This window comes from Hemicordylus capensis, chromosome 3 (genome assembly GCF_027244095.1).
Source record: "Hemicordylus capensis ecotype Gifberg chromosome 3, rHemCap1.1.pri, whole genome shotgun sequence".
NCBI classification, from domain to species: domain Eukaryota; kingdom Metazoa; phylum Chordata; class Lepidosauria; order Squamata; family Cordylidae; genus Hemicordylus; species Hemicordylus capensis.
In genome coordinates, this window is record NC_069659.1 from 133,859,051 (window position 1) to 133,880,590 (window position 21,540).

The following is a 21,540-nucleotide window of genomic DNA, read 5'->3' on the forward strand; positions in this document are numbered from 1 at the left end:
CTGGGAAGTTAGTTACTAATAGCAGGGGCGTAACTACTAATAGGCAAGGGGAGGTGGCTGCCTGGGGCCCCCCACGCCTCGAGGCCCCCCCCCAGAGGCAAGTCACATGTGAAGTGTGTGTGTGTGTGTGTATCAGCGAGGGGCCCATTTTAAAATTTTGTCTCTGGGCCCACTCCAGCCTTGTTACGCCCCTGGTACCTAGCCATGTGTGATCACTCTGTTCCTGGGAAGAAGGTGCCTGAGAAGTAGCAAAGCCGCTGCTGCTGCTGCTGCTGCTGCATGAACCTAGTGGAGTGGCTCAAGCTACTAGCTACTGCTCCAGAGAGACTCACCCAGCTTAAAGCCTGGATTTACGTTCACCCCTTTTCCCCTCTGAGCCGAAATCACTGAGCTGCTGAGTCCCAAACTTGGAACCCTGCATCATGGGATTCAGACTTGCTAAGCTGAATTCATGAAACATTGAACACTCCTTGTGTGGGCTAATTTGGGAGAAATCCTGTTCTGTACTGCCACGGACATTCTTGGCAAACCGAATCCTTGGGCCTCCTCTCTGCATGGCACAAGATCATTCTTGTGTCCAACTGCCTAAGAGTCTCCAGACTCCCTGTAGAGAAAACCTAGAGAGCTTTCTGAGGAGAGTTCTGCAACAGAAGCCTCTGAGGCTGGGCCATTCTCTCCTTGGGGTAACCCCTGCACTTGGACTGCCCGAGTGAGAACCCCCCATGCTCCCTGTTTGCAAGGCTCTGGGTTCACGCAGAGCCACAGAAACCGGAGTGTTGTGCCAGCACCCAGCTGCCTCCCTTTGCCCTCCTTTGGCAGGACCATTTTAAGAGAGCTCTCCTCCCCCCCCCCCTTTGATGTGAGTGGCACACATCCAACAGCAGAAAAGACAGAGAGCAAATCCCCCCTCCCCCTCCACTTCCGCCCACACTCAACACAAGCCATCAGGCAGTCTCAAGCTTCACTCCCCTTCCCTCCTTCTCTAGTCTCTTGGAACTTGCCTTTATCCTTTGACTTACCAAGCTTGCCAAATACTACCAAATAACAACTTTGTTTCTTGTTTCAAAAAAAAACCCCTTGTGCTCCTTTGGGGTATTTGCCTGGGTCCAGTTTGCGATCCTTAGTTATGTACACTTGAAGTCTGGCTTGTGAGCTAAAGCCCCCAAGTCAGTTAAAAGCAGAGACACATACATGGTAGTATACACGTGTCTGAAACAAGTGTGTAAACAATACACATTGAGTGTTTCAACTCAGCTGCTTGTGGCAAGCGTCTCCCTGACAATGTTCACAACTGTTATATGGTATTATGGGCAGGACCTGGACTAAGTTAGTTGTAACTAAGCACCACTGAAAAAAAGTTAAGACAAGATAGTCATTACTAGAGATGTGCACAAACCAGTTCGGATGTCTGGCGTCTAAGCCGATTCGAGAGGCCGGGGGAGTTCTTTAAGGCACAGGGCGGGTGCTCTTATTTTCCCCACTGCATTTCCCTCTCTGGCATCTCCCCAAAATCGCTGCCATGGGACTGCAGCGTACTTCCTTGCAGCCCTGGCCAGCATCCTACCAGAAGTGGCAGACATGAAGAAACACACATACCTAGCCTCCCGAACGTGTCCGTCCACATCCTTAGACATTACTAACTTAAGCCCTATTAATTTCAATGGGATTTAGTCATGACTAATTTAGTCTGGAGCCAGCCCAATGTCTTTATTGAAAAATAAAGACAGCTTTTCCAAGAGTTCAAAGCAATTAAAATTAAATCAAAATACTAAATAATGACAAAAACACAAAGATGATATACAAAAATAGAATGAATCAGATGTCCAGAAAGACATCTCAATTTTCTCAAGTTTCACAATTTTTTAATGTCTGATACATGACCTTTATTCTCTTGCATAGACACAAGTCCTGTTTCAGGGGCAGAAAGGCACTGCTGGCACACATCAAAGTAGAATCACATTATTTAGAGAAAGTGTCATTAGCAATCTACTTCTAATTCATCTTTCAAAAGCCTAAATTATGTAGTTTGGAAGGATATTGCACATCTTTGCTCTTATTTATTTCAGTTCCTCTAACAATCATATTTCTGTATGATCATACAATCATACAGGCATGAACAAACATATTTTCACATCATTAACATTGCATTAAAGATTTTAAGGTCCCTGAACCCTAACAATGTTCCCAATTCTCTCATAATTAATTTTATTCTTCAAAGCGCAAAATCTTATTGTTTAGCTAACCATATTAAACCAACAAAACCTCACTTTGTCAAGCAGCATCAGATATACTCTCTGCCACTGAACACAAAGGAAATGTTTCTGTTATATATACACAGGGCCTCCTAAATATGCATTCTGCATTCCATTGTGGACACCAATCCTGTGTTAGGTGCAACACTCACAAGTTAAACTCCAACATATTGCTAACTGAGCAAAGGGACACCTTTTTAAAGTGGTGGTTCTCTTTATTTAGCAGGGGGAGAGCACCTGGCCTTATCCATCCACAGTACAGCATCCCTCCAGCGACTGTTGCTGGTGTCTCTCTTATGTTTCTTTTTTAGATTGTGAGTCCTTTGAGGAAAGTGGTATAAAAATATTTGCCCTATTCATGTTGCTAATTCTCAATCTGGAATCAAAACATACTCATGATAATGCAGTTCAAATGCACTTTATCTTGAGCAGCAGACAGCTATTTTGCACATCACCAGTCAGCTCAATCACAACTGGTATCTATAATTAACTATTCATAATTAAAACCACTTTTTCAGAAGCAAATTAGGAACTCAGTCTTATAACAAACTGGCTTACCACAAACACAAGGGCAGACATCTGCCCTTGTGTTTCATACGGAAGACATCGGAATGAGTTTACGTGATACACCTTACCTCTGATTTCATAATGATTGCATTTGTACATTATCCTTAAAGCCAAGGGCAGGCAACCTTGGCTCTCTAGCTGGGAGAGCTGGAGCTGTTGTTCAGCTCCAGTTCAACAACAGCTGGGGAGCCAAGGTTGCCGCCTCCTGCTCTAAACCTTAGCACATCTATACATTTTGCAAACAAATTCATGTTTAAATGGTCTTCAAACATTTAAGCAATCACTTAAATGACACAGTCAAAAGAGGAAAATGAGAGGAAGATACAAAAAAAACACCTCAGGGTTACAGAGAAACTTTAAAAAAAAACACCAAATCACAGGCAGCAGAAAGGCGAAAAATTGCCCACTCTTTCACTTCAGTCTTCTTCATGTCTCACAGTGACTTTAGAAAACCAGTTCAACCAGTTCCCTTAGTCTTTATCTCACAAAAGGAAATGTCTGAAATTCTAAGAGCTGTTAAACCAGCTCAGTATTATAATTCTGAAATGTTTGACGGAGGGTGTGTGTTTGGGGATGGTAAAGGTAAAGTGTGCCATCAAGTCAGTGTCGACACCTGGCAACCACAAAGCCCTGTGGTTGTCTGGTAGAATACAGGAGGGGTTTACCATTGCTTCCTCTCACGCAGTATGTGATGATACCTTTCAGTATCTTCCTATATCGCTGCTGCCCGAAATAGTACCAGCAGGGATTTGAACTGGCAACCTTCTGCTTGTTAGTCAAGTCAACCTTCTGCTGAGCCACTTAAGGTGATGTCATACTTACATATTAAAGATGGTCATGTTCACCTTTTTATTACCCATGATAAAAAAGGTCCAGATGGATTGTTCCTGTAGCTATAAGGCAAGAGTTTCCAACCTTGGGTCCCCCGATGTAGTTGAACTACAACTTCATTAATTCCCAGCCACAACAGCTTTTGGTCATAAAGTAGTAAAGTAGATAGCTGGACAATCTAAAATTGTTACACTGGTACTGGAAGTCAATAAGCCTTAAAAGTGCTCAACTGCAGAGATACCCAAAAATATGTGATGACAAACATTTTCAGCACGGTCCAACATGCAGAACAAACTATTCACCCTGCTCTAAGATGTGAAATAGAGGTTTCTAGACTCTTCCCTGCACTTAACCTAAAGAAAAATGTCCCTTACTACTTCACTATGGATGGCATTGAGACATTTAATGGAGCTGTCAACAACAGCTCCTTGTACAAGTGGAAAAAGCTACTGTCAAAGGCAGTAGCTGAAGGTATGGATGTTTATGTTGTTAAAGATCCACACTATCAACAGTTTCGATGGATAGAAACTAATAAGCGTAATCCACAACCATCGAAAACTAGGCTATTTTGAGAAATATTCATAACAAAGTATGTACAGTAATACTTGTGGCTTTCTCTAACATCCTCACTTAATATAAATATGAACATACATTAAGAGGGAAATTCTGGTATCCTTCTGAATATTTTAGCTTTACTTTTCACTGCTGCCTTGTCTGAAGATTACTACTTTGTTCAAGCTTACTGTTATTTGTACTCCAACTTTATACATTGCTAACTTTCTGATAGCGTTCTGAAAGAAAATAGACACTCCTTTAAAGAGATCACTGTTATGTTACAGTTAAATAAGATCAGAATAATTATGAAAAATATGCTGATCTTTGAATTCTATTAATAGGCAACCATAGTCGACACTTTGATAGAAGCCTGAACAGTAAGACATCAGAAAGCATAGTTTTCCTTATGAGAGGAAGATATTATAAAACCTTTAAATTCCCTTTATAAGAAAAAAGATGTTTGCAATTTTTTAATCTATTTATGTCAAAACAATTAATAATTTCCCCTTTAGCTTATAAAACAGATTAATAAAAATAACCAGCTTTCTTGGAATGCATTTGCTAATTTAAAACTACTGCTCAGAATAAGAACTAGGAGTATTAATTGCCTATTAATCACTCTGCTTAGTTTTTACAATCACTGTAGCGCTACCTCTGAAAAGAATTAAATACAGTACGTGACTTAATGGTGGGGGGATAAAGAGAGCAGAAAAAGAAAAATAGAATCACAATGAGAGAGGCAAGCCTTAAACTATGCTAGAAAGGAAACATTATTCTATCAGAAGCACTGTTCCCTCTAAGTGAGCACACTCACAAGCTTTTAAATGTCAGCTCAGTTAATTTTTGATCCCGTTTAGGTTGAAACAGGAAGGCTCCATTCTGAATGCAGGTGTGCATACACTGGCTTGATACTGCCACCCAGAACAAAATTCATTCCAGAGATGAAAAAAATTAGAAGGACCACTGATCAGAAGCAACACCCATAGAAGTCTCCATAGTTTTCATTACGCTATAACCTTTCTTGGAAACAACAGGATCTGATATTTGGGAAACACTTTTCAGAAAAAGCTTCCCATCTCCTCCCCACAATGAATCTGTTTAAAGAAAAGGTACATCAGATCCTTCAGCCCGATTTTTGCTGATCATGAGAATAGCCCCAGTGCCTGAGGAGGGAAGTTGTTTGATCCTAGGTGCTGTGGTTTTACTGCATTCTGCAAACCAGGATATGAAACCAGGATTTGATTCTGGTCTCATGTCCTAGTTTGTAAACTACAGTTAAGCTTGTTTTGAGAAGCTTACAAGAGGAATTATGCCATGATGCTATCACAGCTGTGTCTAAGATGAGGACTGGTGGTAGGGCGGTGGGCAGGGAGGCAATGCATGGCATCGGAGCTCATTTGGCTTGTGTTATCAGTCTAACAAACTATGATTTATTGGATCATCTGAACTGGGTCTTTCTCTTAGTTTTTCCTCCCTTTGCCCCTCTCCTCTTTAAAAAGAAGCTCAAACAAAACAAAAGAAAAAAGCATGTTGGTGTCACATGTGTGACCCACCATAGGTAAGAGTACAAACAGTCAACTAAAGACTGTGCCCAAAGCATCACTGAGGTATTTTTCTGGATCCAAGGGAGTTTGAAACAGTCATGGAGCTGATAAAAGAAAGGTAATCTGACTCCACAAACAAAAATGGGTACAGTGGGAAATGGGTACCAATCCACTCTCAACAACTGAATCTGAAGTCTAAATAAGGAGCAGGTATGTTAGCTTATGTAGCCACCTAATGGCGCAGTAACTTGTCTAGGGATCAAGAGGTTGCTGGTTCAAATCCACGCTGGTATGTTTCCCAGCCATACTGCAGGGGAGATGGCAATGGTAAACCCCTCCTGTATTCTACCAAAGAAAACCACATGGCTCTGTGGCACAACTTTACACACTGACTCCGTTGAGTTCACACTGACTCGACGGCACAACTTTACCCTTATGGTAGCTTATAATGACGTCCAACTAAAATGTGCCCAAAGCATCACTAGTACTTTTCTAGATCCAATGGAGTTCGAAACAGTCATGGAGCTGACTCCAAAACACAAAAAGTAAAAAAAGGTATTCTGACTCCAAAACACAAATGTGTACAGTGAGATTAGGGTTACAACAGTCGAAAATTCAGAGATGATCCTTATAGGAAAAAGAGTCCTTTGGCTTGCTATGATTACTCATTTATTGGCTGCCTATTTTTGGAGTGAAATTGTTTACTGGTTTAATTTCTTTTAACTAATGCTTTTATAGTTGGAGGAAGTTGAACATTAATTGAACACTGCTACATAACAAGGAGTTTCACAGAATCTAGGTTTGAAATATTTTTCCTAGCTTGCAGTTGAAAATTGGTGAAGGTGGATTAAAGAGGAGACTGTAGAACTTGTAAAAGGTGATGGGGAAGTCCTGTAGCCCTGTTTTTTGGGGGGAAGCACTGAAAAACCTACAAGTCTAACTGAAGTTCATGGAAATAAATTGGCTTGTCCCAGCTTTCTTGACCTTCAAGTTTGTGAATTGGATGATCACCAAAAAAAAAAAGAAAGAAGGGCAAGCCTCAAGTAAAGCTAATGCTGGATATGAAAACTAATTCTAGCAGTTTCAAGATGTAAGAAGGTTTTTTTTTTTAAATCCAAAAAATTTTCTCTCAAGAACCAGGTCTCACTGATTGTGGGACTGTCTGAATTGGACTAAAGAGAGAGAAAAGTGTGACCAGATGTAAAGAGGAGAGTTCCTCTAACAGCTGTATATAAAGAGATATTGTGATACATGTGGTTTTTTTCACAGCTGCATGACAAGCGGCACCTGCAAAAACTCCCTTTTTTTATAGAACTATTAAAAATCTAGAAGCCATGACATCTTCTGCATCTGGCCAATCTAAAGAAAGAAGAAAAACACATTTTTGCAGGGGAGAACTGAAGTACAGTAGGTCTGAAGTACAATATTCTCAGATTTAAAGTTGTAACTCCCTTGGGGGACAAAGTAAAGTAAGGTGTGCCACCAAGTCAATTTCGATTCCTGGCGACCACAGAGCGCTGTGGTTGTCTTTGGTAGGAGGGGTTTACCATTGCCTTCTCCTGCAAAGTATCTTCCTATATTGCTGCTATCTGATAGTGGTGTGCATGGTTCGGTTCGGGGGCCATTGGGAAAGCCGCCGGTCCGGAAGGGCGGGGGGTGTCTCTTTAAGGGGGGTTGTAGTACTCCCCCCCCGCCGCTCTTCCCCCTTCAGCGCTGGTGCTTTTAAAAATCTTCTTGGGCCGGCAGAGTTCCTCCTGCCGCCCCTGCCCCCGTCGTTGTCCGTCAATGGCTTAAACAAAGAAGAGCTGGCGGAGTGCATGCGCCCTTTGCGGCGGGCGCGCTCGTCTCCGCTGCGGGCGCATGCACCGCATATGTCACGCGGCACGTGCGCATGCCCGCAGCGGAGAACTCTGCTGCCCCAAGAATATTTTTTAAAGCACCAGCGCCGGAGGGGGAAGAGCGGCGGGGGGGGGGGGGTAAGTACTACCACCACCACCCTTAAAAGAGACACCCCCGCAAGTGCCGGACCGTGCTTCTACCGGACCATGCACACCACTACTGTCTGATATAGGAGTTTCCCATAGTCTGGGAAACATACCAGTGGCATGGGTGTAACTATGATTAGACAAGGGGAGACAGTTGTCTGGGGGCCCACTGCCTGGAAGGCCCCCCCCCGAGACATCTCACATTACTCCCCATTGCCCGCCCACCCAGCCCCAAGGCCGCTCAGCCAGCCCTCCTGGCAGGCAATCTAAGCAGCCAGCCGACAAGCTGCTAGAGAGCTCCTTCTCTCCATGCCTCTCAGCTGATTGGCAGGTGGACGGGGCTTCCAGAGAGGCCTCCGTCCAGGCCTCCCTGAAGCCTGAACTCAAGTAGTGATGTGCCCGGACTGGTCTGGAGGCCATTCTACAGGCCTCCGGACCAGTCCGGACATGGGCGGTTCAGATTTGGGTGGTTTGGGGTGGGGGGTCTCCTTAAGGGCGGGGAGGGTTTACTTACCCCTCCCACCGCTTTCCCCCCTCCGGCGCCTGTATTTCTTTGAGTAATTGGGGCGGCAGGATACCTCCCTGCCACCCCTTCTCCAACGCTTTGGCAATTCTTTTAGTAATCGGGCGGCAGGATACCTCCCTGCCACCCCTTCCCCCACTTGGCGTGCAGTGCTGTGCAAAAGGCTTTAAGAAGCCTTTTGTGCGCACGTGCGCTCGCACATGTATTTCCTTGAGTAAACGGAGCGGCAGGATATCTCCCTGCCACCCCTTCTCCCACTTTGCTGCAAAAGCCAAAAGCTCCGCAGTTCCGTGTACACCCCTAAACTCAAGTGCCCTGGCAGGCAGGCAGCCAGCCAGCAAGAAAGGAAGGAGGCAGGCAGAGTGGCCATCGCTGGCTACCTTTTACCCACCACAGTTCTCTGCAGACCCTCTGCCTAGCACAGACCAGCCTTTGCCTGCTTAGTAATGGAGGTATGATGTGAATTCCTTTTTGTGGTTACCCCCCTCAATATATAAGGATCTGCTTGACATAGGGCTTTGATATGAGGGGTGAGCAGAGACTGAGAAATCTCTGAATATTTGAAACAGATTGGAAAATTTGCTGGCTTTAAAAAAACCTATCTAAAAAGTCCTATAAGTGGCTTGTTTCATGGCAGAAAATTACAAAAACTTCTGGAACAAACAATATTTTATTCATTCATTCATAAATGCACTTATGTTCAAGTTGTTTTTCAGTCCAGAAGGTCTGAGTGAGAACTGACCCTTGGGGGCATGGGGTGTGTGGAGGCCCTGGACTTTTAAGGGGAGCCCATTTTAAAATCTCATCTCTGGGCCCAATCCAACCTTGCTATACCCCTAACCAGCGGGGATTTGAACCAGCAACCTTCTATTTGTTAATCAAGCATTTCCCTGCTGTGCCACTTAAGGTGACCCCTTGGGGGATAGGACAACCAATATTTAGGGGAGAAATGCTGTAAACTGATGTGATAGAATGGGATACAAATCAAATAAATAGATGAATATTGCAGTTTAGGATTAAGATTGGATCTGGAAAGCCTGAAAGCTCCTGAACCAGATTACTATCTATCATCAATCATTTAGGTGTGGCAAATCCTGCCATTGTACAAAGATCTGAATTACGTAGATTATGTGCCAAATAATCTTCATTCCTAAGGGGATACTTAAAGTGTCAAAAAAGGAAACAGAAAGAATCAGTTTAAATAACATTCCCAGATTGTAGATATTTTTACACAGTAAAAGGTTATAACCATAGATAGGATTTGAAAAGACAGCTACTGAGAAAGTTTGGGAAGACTAGCTGAGGCCTTGTGCAAAATTATTAAATCAATATTGCTGTTCTGACCTTACAATTATGGAGTCTTCAGAAACATTCACAAGATTTACCAGATGTGTTTATTCTGAGAACACAAAAGTAATATGCAGAATTAAAAGCAACCAATCTTTCACTTTCATCTTATTTTTTAAATGAAATTTTTCAGGAATTCATTCTAGCCTGTAATCAAGTTCTGGAATGATATTGCTATAACTAAGTTTTATTTTGCTCTGGTTGTCTCTGCTGTGGTAGGGTGATGTAAAGACCAATGCTATGCATGTTGGGGTAAGTCCCATTGGTTTCCACTGAAACCAATGGAACTTACCCCAACAAAAGTAAGCATAGGAATGCAGTGTTCAATAATTGAGTTGGAAAATATTTGCATTCCAGAACATTGCAATTGTTTTGCACATTTAACATTTCAAATGAACAAAAGGAGAATATAAAAGGCAATATAAAAGGCAATCCCAAGGGTTTCTGCCCGCTTGACGAGATCATCTGAGGGGGCTCTGCTCCGGGTGCCGACAATAAGGGAGGTCAGGTTGTCCTGCACTCAGGACAGGGCCTTCTCTGTTGCTGCCCCCAGGCTTTGGAATGCTCTCCCAGTGGCCATTCGCTCCTCAGACTCAGTCACAGTTTTTATAAAGCTGGTTAAATTTTGGCTTTTTATCCAGGCGTTTACATGATTGTTTTATTGCTGCTTCTGTGTGTTTATCCATGTATAGTTTTTCTGTGTTTGTATATTATGTATTTTAATATCAGATTGTTTTTATATTTTTAGCTAAATACTTTTAACTCATTTTTATTATGTGTTTTAACTTTTGTAAACCGCCTTGGGATTATTTTTAATGAAATGTTAATGTTAGATATAAATCTAACAATCAATCAGTCAATCTGAAGAGACAACTAACCCATAAGTAGGCTGCCATAAGCAGGCCTTTCTAGAAAACAGATTTAGATTCTATATTAAACAAACAGCTACTCTCTGTTCTTAGCTATGCAGAAAATATGCTTGGGGTTTGTTTTTCAACTTCACACTTATGAAGACAGGCTACTGAGATGACAGTAGGATAATCATAATTATGAGAGTCAGTTATATGGATACTTCTCAATGGTCAGGTCCTAATCACCAGCTAAAAAGACTATGTTTGGTTCTGAAAAGGAAACCCTCTAAAATAACCATTAAAAAGGGAACTGGCCTGCATGTTTCATGGAAGGACATATGGAGAGAAAGACAAACAATTCCAGGTGTACTCAATCGAAAGAATGTGGGGGAGGGGGGGTGACTCTCGAGATACACTATGCAAAGACATCTACTCGAAACTGATTAAATGGAGCCCGTATAAAGGTTAGCAGCATAAATTCACTGGTTGCATGTCACAAAAGCCTGGATCCAGTCTGTCTCATATATGGCTTGAGAGACTTTTGATCTTGTGCAAACTTCTCAGCATCAGTTCTGATTCTTCAGTTGTTTTAGCTTTGCCCAGTTCAATTCAAGTAGATGGTTAAGCATGCATGACCATTTTCATACATTCAGTTTCTTCAGTCACAGCAGCTGATTTTGTGTCAGGTTATTAAAACTACAGTGTGCACTAGAGAAAATCAGAAGACAACACCTTTTTTATTGAAACAAATAAACTTTCTGTAAAGCCTGCAGAACTCTAGCAACCAAACCAGAATCCCAAAAATAAAAATGGAGGACATTATCCAATCAGAGTTAAGCATTTTTTAAGTTCAACTGATTTTAATGGGAGAGATTTAAGCACATTCTTCCACTAAAATCAATGGAATATCAAAGCACTTAATTTAGCTGGTTCATGCTCACCATAATCAAGGCCTATTTTTCTAGCATCAATTCCTTTTTTTTAAAAAGGTCAATACTCTACTATACTCATATGTATTAGTGCAGCATATATAGAAAAGTATATAAATAATTTGTTTTAATTCCCCAAAATCAGCTCCTTATAACTGAAAGTTTGTGTACAGACATATCAGTCTCAAGTAACAGGTCCACTGTGGATCCACACACAGACAACCTTTTTACCACACTTCCAAATGGATTCAAGCTCCGGAAGAACTCATTCTTCATTTCTAGTGGAACATGGCTGAGCAGAGTGCCAACTGTCATACTGGCCAGTTATCACATCACCACTACCTGCCCACACATTCTGCACTAGATTTAGAATCAGGTATGAGTATCAACAAAAAAAGTATAGACAGAGGAAAGCAGATCTCATTCTTCAGCAGAAAAAAGGATGTGCTGGCTCTTGCAGGGGATGCATCTGTACTGATCCAAAGTTAACACTTTGAGAGCCAGTGTGCCGTAGCAGTTAAGAGTGTTAGGCTAGGACCAAGGAGGACCGAATTCAAATCCCCATTTGTCCATGAAACTCACTGGGTGACTGGGTCAATCACTTATCTCTCAGCCTAACCTTCCTCACAGGGTTGCTGTGGGGATAAACATAACTATGTAGACCGCTCTGGGCTTTTTAGAGGAAGAGCAGAATATAAATGTAAAAATAAATACATAATAAACTGTGATGAAGGTATGTCTTCGAAACTATTTACATGTTACAGGTACCTGATATAAAAATATGAAACTTCAAAAAGGGTTCAAAAGGCATAACATTTAAAGATACTATCTCCTAGGACAATCTAAATCTAAAATAAAAATAAAAATGGAACTTTAAGAGCAGTATCGGACTTGGTGTTTACTGCTGTTTCTCACATCAATTTATGGCAGTATAATTTTTTTCATGTTTCAGCCTGATTTAGACTGCAAGAAGGACTTTGAATCAAATTATATATTTAATTGCTTCATACAGTTATCCGAGTTAATTATCTGACCTCCAGAAAGCTAAAATGATGCAAAGTTATGGCCTTGTGCTGATATTTCCGCTGAGTACGGTGTAAAAGGTTGGCATTACTGGAATAACATTTAGTGCAATTCATGGATTTACAGATGTGTATCAGACTAAGACTGTTAGAAGCACATATAATGAGGCTTCACAATCAGATATACTCTGTACATCTTCTCAAAGCAACCCAATGTTTCTAACCACAAGATACAAGACTTTGAGTAATTTTTTTCAGGCACTCACTAACATAAGAAAAAACCTTGATGGCCTCATATGACAGATAAATGTAGCCACAACAAGTATGGCGTACAAGGTTAGCATTACAGGAATAGCTATATTTAGTGGAATGCATGGATCTACAAAATCACTGTACAACAAGGTGATAAGCAGAACCAGTCTATGCAGCATCCCATTTTTAATAGGCTGCTCCACATATCAGGTACATGGAGTTGTACGAAAGCCAATGTCTCCATTGTGGCCAAAATGCCTTTCACATAGTTTAAAGATAAGTCACCAAGTTCTGACCATTCCACCTACTAAATCAAGCTTTCTGTTGCATAAGTTTTACATGATGCCCTGCATTAGCTGCTGTGGACACATAGTACTAACTTGGACCAGCACCCCTTTTGTGGAGTTTGGTTCGTTCTGAGTCTGAACTGAGCCAGTTCTATTCAAACCAGGTTCAGATAGAACTGGTTCTGTACAGTGCACGTGTGCACTCACACATTTTTTAATGTCTCCTCAGTTAATTTTAGATCCCACTCAACTTGAATCAGGAAGGCCTCACTCTGAATGCATGTGTGCACACACTGCCTTGATTTGCCACCCAGAACAAAATTCATTCCGCACACAGATGAAAAAAATTAGAGAGAACACTGGTTCTGCACACCCCTACCTTACAATGCTGGAGTACCATAATCACATAATGTAACAACAGTCGCCTTATCCTCAGGACCTATAGGGACAGCAGTTCATACAATAGAACTTTTAGTTCTTTTCATTGTGTGCTATTAAGACAGTACTTCTTTGCCCTGAATTTCTTTTAATGTCGAGTACACAAGGCACTTATTTAATCAAGAGACTGTTTAGCAGCTGCAGCTCCTTAGAATATACAATATGCCAAATGCACCACTTTGGAAAAACAGCAAAAAGGTTGTAGTGATGGGAAGGATTTGAGGGAGGACTAGGCCTCACTTAGAGCAACTGCTGGGCAGGAGAACCTTTCCTAAAAAGGAGGAAACCAGGAAAATCAAAACAAAAGGATAAATCCTGAGGACTGGGCAGGACCTACACACACAGCCACCTACTGAAGAAGAGGGTTTTTTTTTCTTACTTTGTTCTGTCCCAGGAGTGCCCTGAGGAAGTAGCTGGCTGAGAAGCTGCTGGGGAAATGTGAGTCCACAGCCAAGGAGGCTGGAGAAAACAGGAAGATCCCTAGTAATAAGTTAGGGACCAGTTCAGTTAGATATGTGAGGGAAGTTATCTTCTTTTAGTGTGTTGCTTGAATCTGAGTTGCCCGGTTAATGAAATCAATCAATCACTCTCTCTCTCTCTCTCCTTCTCATAATCTGCTTTATAAAGAGACAATTGTTCTTATTCCATACTCTGTCTTTTACTCTGATAATAAACTCTTGTTGGTGTTCATTTTGGGTCTGCCATAGTCGCACGCCTTTGGAGGCCTAGGACTGCTCAGGTCTCTAGGGGAAGATTTTGCCACTTTAACTTCCCCCAGGAATCTTATATGGAGAAAGTGGTTTGTCACATGGTGTAGTGGTTAGAGTGCCGGACTAGGACCAGGGAGATGCGAGTTCAAATCCCCATTCAGCCATGAAACTAGCTGGGTGACTCTGGGCCAGTCACTTCTCTCTCAGCCTAACCTGCTTCACAGGGTTGTTGTGAAAGAGAAACTCAAGTATGTAGGACAGCGCTCTGGGCTCCTTGGAGGGAGAGCGGGATATAAATGTAAAAAAATAATAATAAAGAAAGTGGATGGTGGCAGCCTACTGTGAATCCTTTACAGTCAAGGATTCACCCCAATGAATTCCCCCTTTCTTCTCTGACTCTGATAGAAGCTATGACACAGGTCCTTAAAGATAAATGTTGCATCCATGCAACCAGAACCATTTTTAAGCCTCCAAGATGTTGCTGGTTCTAGTGCTAGAACACAAAAGAGTTGATATGGTTCGCTCCTGGCCTGCTCCTATAGACTAGCATTGAGCAGCACATGGATGTCTGAATACCAGTACAGTTAAGGGGTTAATGATAAAAGCAGGGTGGCAACTAGACACCAGTGAATGTCTGCTGCTTGAACAGCAGCTGCCCATTAAAAATTTTTTGTCTGGTAGTAAAGAGGAAAAACAGATTTTTGGATGGAGCTGCCTACATGAAAAAACTCTTCCTGCCACTGATTTTGAACTAATCAGTGAGAATAACTAGGATTGGGTTGAGTGGGTAAAGAATGGGGAGACAGAGCTGGTGGCCAGTGTGAGGGAGGAAAACAGGGATTTGTGTTATTGGGTGGAAGCAGAGGGGACGATTAATGGCAGGATCTAGTGACAAGGAATGAATTTGCATCTGAAAGGGAAATGGATGTGGAAAAATCTGGATCAGCCACATTCCTCTGGAAGTTCACAAGCAGAGCATGAATATGATGGCCTTCACATATTTGTCCTAAGCATGTAGCATTCAGAGGTATATTGCTTTTGAAGACAGAGGTTCTATTAGATAAAAAGGGTAATAGCTGTTGAGAAAGCCATGAAAGGTAAGTCCATGTTAAAAACATGAATGTTAGAGTTGGAAGAGACTCTGGGGATCTCCTAGTCCAAACCCCTGCTCAGTGCAGGAAAATCCTTCTTTAAAATCATCTGACCATCACCACACCTTGAAGCACCTTATGAATTCCATAAGCTAATTATGGAATGTGTGCAGCATTGCTTTAAGAGACTGCCTACATTTGTTTTCCCTTTTGTTTCTACAAATGTAGGAAGTCTGGAGTGGTGGAGAGAAGCAATTTGAGCACAGAATACCACAGCATTGCAGTAAACTTTGGGTCAGGGGAAAAAGGGAAATTACTTTGAGGGATTTGGTACGCAGACCCAACCTTGTAGTCAGTTGTAATCTGCCTTGTAGTCAGTTTGTAGCTTCAGCAATTCACTGCTCTCTCAGCCTTATTTGTACTTTCTATAAAATGGATGTTGCACTGCAGCAGCAAATGCAGGGTCAAAAAGAGAGGTGGTTACTGTATGAACTTATGTGACCTTGCTTTCTGGAGACACAAGCCACCCCTGTTGTATAGTGCAGAGGTTCCCAGACTTTAACAAGTATAACCCTTCTGTCACAAAGTTTCAACTCGGGTACCACATAGAGATTGTATGTGTGTTTGCATGCACAAATTTAAATGTTACAGGATACTATAGTAGCTGTCTTGCATCCAGATTAAGTTACTCATATGGAAATTAATAGATCACACAAATTTGTCCCATTAATTTCGGTAAGACTGCTTACAAGTAACTTAATCTGGATATAAGTCAGTGACTGGAACAGCCTGTCTCATAACTGTAATGTGTGTGTATATACACATAAAAACACACAAATTTAAGTTTTAAAGTTGGGGAACTAGCTACTCCAGTTACTGGCTCACATCCACACTAAGTTACTCCTAAGCAGTCTTACTGAAATTAATGCGACAAGTTTGCTTGTCCCATTAATTTCGATTCAAATACTCTGCTAATTTTCTGAAGTCTGTCAGTCAAGCTTATGAGGGGAAGGATATGCTGAGCTATAGCACATAGCCAGCCAATCAAAAGCACAGGAGGAGGATTTTCACCCTCCCCTTCTGCAGCAGACACACCTGCTTCAAGCCAAATATTCTCAGAGGTGGAACAAATAGCATGGCTGCAAAGTGGGGAAGCAGGAAGGCTCTGAAGATTCCTAGCATCCTTTCAAGAGGGAGAGGAGAGCTGGTCTTGTGGTAGCAGGTATGAATTGTCCCCTTTGCTAAGCAGACTTCACCCTAGTTGCATTTGAATGTGAGACTACATGTGTGAACACTGAGATATTCTCCTTAGGGAATGGGGCCACTTGCTCTGGGAAGAGCATCTGCATGCTTGCATGCAGAAGGTTCCAAGTTCCTGGCATCTCCAAGATAGGGCTGAGAGAGACACCCACCTATAACCTTGGAGAAGCTGCTGGCTGCTGGTCTGTATAGACAATATTGACCTAGATGGACCAATGGTCTGACTCAGTATAAGGCAGCTTCCTATGATCCTAAGTACCCCTAGAGGTACTTGTACCCTCTGTTGGGAACCCCTGCTTTCGTGCATGTGGCAGAGGTATATTTAATCATAATACAGGCCCAGACTTATACTGATCTATAAAAGTATATATTTATTAGACAAGGCTGAAACAAAAATCCCAGACTACCTACTCCAAAAAAAATGTAGTACTGGCACTTCAAGGTTTGAAATACATTTTCAGCGTGGTAGTATGTCCTCTCCCTCACAGTCTTCACTCAAGTTTTAACCTATGGTTGACCACAGGTGGAAAATGCAAGGGACTTTAAGAGAGCAGCAGCAATTTTCAAAACACATGGGCAGCCATTATGCCATTACTTTATAAGCTATCACTGTATAAGCAGAAATCGTAGCATTAATAACAAGTTGTTCTAGTAAGAAATAACCTGCCTTCTTTCCCTTCACTATAATCTGAATTGATAATTACCATTCTCACAAGTTAGCCTACTTGCACCTCAAATGTTCATGTGTCTGATATTTTGAATTGGGGTGGATGACAATCACAAAATGCACCATAATCACAAAATGCACCACGAGTACCAAATTTGGTTCAAATCAGTTACATGATCCACAAGTTAGCCCACTTGCAACTCAAATGTTTACACACGTGCCATCTTGAATTGGGGTGGGTGATATCATCACAAACTATGCTGTTGAGGTGTTCCTACAGCTGTACCCAATTTGGTTCATATTGGTCCAGGCATTGTGAAGTTGATGGACTACATACACACACAAAGAATGCCGGGTGATATCATAAACTTACTTTGCTTGAGGAAAGTAAGCCAAAAATGATGAAACCTGGTTCAGTTCTATTAGTAGCCTAGATAGTTATTCTAGAAATGTTCTCCTGAATAGATTCACCAGAAGTTTAATAAGTGTCATCTTATTTACCTCTACATTGTATTCCTCCTAAATGGTAATTTAAGACTTGTACTTACTCCTCCCTCAAACATAAGATTTTTGTTCCTTCCTTCAGAATAAATTATCCCTCTAGAAAAAATAAAAACCTTAGTATTTTTTAAAACTAGTCATGTTCTGTCTTGGGTACCATTAAATTAGCTCTGTTAAAACAACAGTGCCTTAACCATGCCTTGTCATTTGACTGACATCTGTTAACAGTTGTATCCTTCCTTCAGAATAATCTATTCCTTAAGAAAAAATATCCAAAGTACAGTATTTTTATTTTGTTTTTTAACCAGTCATGTTCCCTCTTTAGGCACCATTAAGTTAGCTCCACTAAAACAACAAAGACTTAACCATGCCTTGTCATTTGATTAACTTCAATTAACAGTTCTAAACCACATATATAGCACATCTCTAAGCCTAAGGCCAGTAAAAGATACAGCATTTCCCAGTGTCCACCCTGGAGCTCATGTTGCTCCATATAGAAATACCCAACAGCCCTTGCTTAACTTAAATACACTCTCATTTGCCCTCTTATTCTGTATCCTAAGTTGAAGAACTTTGTGAAGCATGTTCTTCCAATCATTTTCTCCAAATGTTTAATCTCTGCTTCTAAAAAAATATTTCTTAACAGCTGTTCCAATCATCTGAACAATAGCCCCTACATTTTCAATCCAACTGCTTTGCAATCATGTAGTTTCCAGAAAACAGAAACCTTTTATAAACTGCAAAACATCTATTTGCACAGATATTATTATTATTATTAATAATAATAATAATAATATTCAACTATTCAATACTACTACTAATAATAATAATAATAATACTATTCAAACTATTCAACACCAATGAAAGAAAGCAGGCCTACAAGAAAGAACAAGTCAAGAACCGAGCAGAAAAATGGAAAAATAAGCCCCTGCATGTCAATATTTGCACAATATAAGTGGAAAATCAGACATCATCAAGACCTGGCAATGGCTTAAGAATGGCAACTTGAAGAAACAGAGGGTTTAATACTGGCTGCGCAAGAACAGGCACTAAGAACAAATGCAATAAGAGCAAAAGTAGAAAAGTCAGCAACAAACAGCAAGTGCCGCCTTTGTAAAGAAGCAGATGAAACAGTGGACCACCTAATCAGCTGTTGTAAAAAGATCACACAGACTGACTACAAACAAAGGCATGACAAGGTAGCAGGGATGATACACTGGAACATCTGCAAAAAAATACAAGCTACCTGTAGCCAAAAATTGGTGGGACCATAAAATTGAAAAAGTTGAAGAAAATGAAGATGTAAAAATATTATGGGACTTCCGACTACAAACAGACAAACATCTGCCACACAATACACCAGATAGAACTGTAGTCGAGAAGAAAGAAAAACAAGTCAAAATAATCGACATAGCAATACCAGGGGATAGCAGAATAGAAGAAAAAGAAATAGAAAAAAAATCACCAAATACAAAGATCTACAAATTGAAATTGAAAGGCTGTGGCAGAAGAAGACCAAAACAATCCCAGTAATAATTGGTGCCCTGGGTGCAGTTCCAAAAGACCTTGAAGAGCACCTCAACACCATAGGAGTCACAGAAATCACTATCAGCCAATTACAAAAAGCAGCTTTACTGGGAACAGCCTATATTCTGCGACGATATCTATAACAACTGACAATAAAATTCAGCCATCCCAGGTCCTTGGGAAGGACTCGATGTCTGGATAAAACAAACCAGTCAATAACACCTGTCTGACTGTGTAAACAAGAAATAATAATAATTAATAATACCGGTTTTCCTTCTGTCATCCCCCACCACTTTAAATGAAACCACACTACTTTTTCAACTGGAGAAAGAGAGAAAGAAAGTGAAGATACACGTTTGCATTTGCAGTGCACGACCAAGGCGAGGGGGAAGAATCCAGGTTCCCCACTCTTTTGCAAGGGCCTCTCACCATAAGTCTGAACAAAGAGCCTTGTTCCTCCCCGCCATCTACCTCCTTTCCAGCCCAGGGGACAGCAGCAGGCTCTCCAACCATTCTCCCCTCCCCTCCCCTCCCCTCCCCTCCCGAGCCAAAGCAGCAGTCCCCACGCCCGCCTAAGGGAAGTTACTTCTTCCCAAGTCCAAAGTCCGACCAAGGAGTAGGGAGACAGAGAACACAACAAAGAGGCTTGTGTGGGGCACCTTCAGGACTTCAGTGAGGGGGAACCTTTCGCGGCCGAGAGCCCACTCCCCCGGCCCTGGAGGAGGGTCCACCACGGGTGGGCCTCTCTTGAGGAGAGCGACGGAGGTGGGGCCCCTGCAGGGCTAATCATGGAGGCAGTGACCCAACTCTTCTCCCCACACACGCACCATTACACAAATAGAGGGCCACTTTTCTTCCATGCCCACCACCAGCCCGCGCGAGCCTGGTTGGCTGCATTTCCAGAAGCCAGGGATCACCCCGCCTCTCCGCGGCCCACTTTGCTCGTTTCTTATTCTAACCATCCCCTGTTCCCCCACCCCCACCCCCGCACAAGCCCCAGCCCTCTGGGGGAGACAGACGAGCTGCACCTCACCCCACCCCACCCCACCCCGGTGGCTACCGGTAAAGCGGCCGCCGCTGTCGCCGTGTCCCCGCCGGCGCTGCAAGACGAAGTAGCCGCTGCTCTTCTGGGTCACCCATAGCTTGAGGGCGTTCTTCAGGAGCACCTCCTCGGGCTTCAGCCACATCTTCCCACCGAGCCGCTGGCCCGTCCGCCAGCCAGCCCCGCGGCCACAGTCACATCGCCCCGCCGCGACCCCTCCACACCGCCACCGCTGGACCCCCCCCCGGCAGCAGTCAATTGGCGGCGGCAGGTCGAGAGCGCGAGTCGCCCTCCAGGAGCAGCGGCAGCGACCCGGGGCGGGGGGGAGGAGCTGCTGCTGCTGCTGCTGCTGTGCTGCCGAGCCTTCTCCCGAGGGGCTGGGATTCCCTCCGCCGCCGAAGAGGCTTGGGGAGGAGAGCCAGCTGGCCTACCCGCACCCTCGCCCTGTGGTGGAGCTGCCCCAGAAGCCGCCTCATAGGAGTTCCGTCCCTAATACCGAGAGAGGAAAAGAAACCTGATGTGGCCACTACTGAGGGGAAAGAGGAAACCCCCTTCTTTCCACACAGTCCGCCGCCTGGATCCTTCGCCCCAACAGCCTATTGCGAACAGGCCCGCCCTGCTTGAGCTCGCAGGAGGCGGCATGAGAGGACACTCCTGCGAGGCTTGTCTTCAATCCCAGGGTTTAGCCACGGGACGTGTGTGGAGCAACAATTGGTGCAAAGCAAGATACTACACTTGTAATACGCGGAGCGAACCCCGTGAGGCAAGGCTGAAGAGTGAGGATTCTGAACATGGGCACAATAATTATAGCACCACCACCACCCACACACCCCTCTCTCACTGGGTAATCGTAGTACTCCTAATCCCCTACTGAGAGCTGGGCAGGGTTTCCAGGTCGGAGAAGAAATCCTGGCACCTTTGCTTTTGTTTTGTGCCACTGGAAATGAATTTGAGAACTGTTGCAAAAGAAAAAAAATTTGGGGAAATTATATTAAATGTACTTTTTGCATTTCTTGCAGCTCTGATACAAATACAAAGCCTCTATTAGCTCTGTACACTGTGTTTTTAAATTGTTCTTTTGAAGCCCCATTAATAGCACTTACATGTGCATGTCGGCAGTGGGGGGGGGGTTCCACTTTTATTTGATAGGACAGAGGCTGCAGTTGATTGTGGCCTGGCCTCTGAGAGCACAGAAATATGGAGGTGCAATGGATCCTGCTGTGGGTGTGCAGTCAGGTGTTGCTCTCTGGAATGAGAGATATGGATTCCCGTTGAGGAGCTTCTCTTGGCTCTCTCATCCCCCCCCACCTCTGGCTCAGCAGGGCAATAATACCCAGAAGATAAATTGTCTTATCTGGG

General features: G+C 42.9%; 1 protein-coding gene across 4 annotated transcripts in view; it reads right to left on the bottom strand.

Annotated features, from left to right (window-relative positions):
• The window catches only part of TBC1D8 (TBC1 domain family member 8), a 104,760-nt gene that overhangs the window by 67,896 nt on the left and 15,324 nt on the right, over window positions 1–21,540 (bottom strand). Inside the window, exon 1 of one of the 4 annotated variants that reach the window (XM_053309765.1) lies at window positions 20,200–20,933. The exons of 1 other annotated variant lie outside the window; for it this stretch is intronic. In XM_053309765.1, the coding sequence (XP_053165740.1) occupies window positions 20,200–20,326 (127 nt within the window). In that variant the 5' untranslated portion in view covers window positions 20,327–20,933. Of the gene's footprint in view, window positions 1–20,199; window positions 20,934–21,540 lie in introns of those variants that run through there. 2 more of the 4 variants (XM_053309768.1, XM_053309767.1) reach the window with 2 other exon arrangements.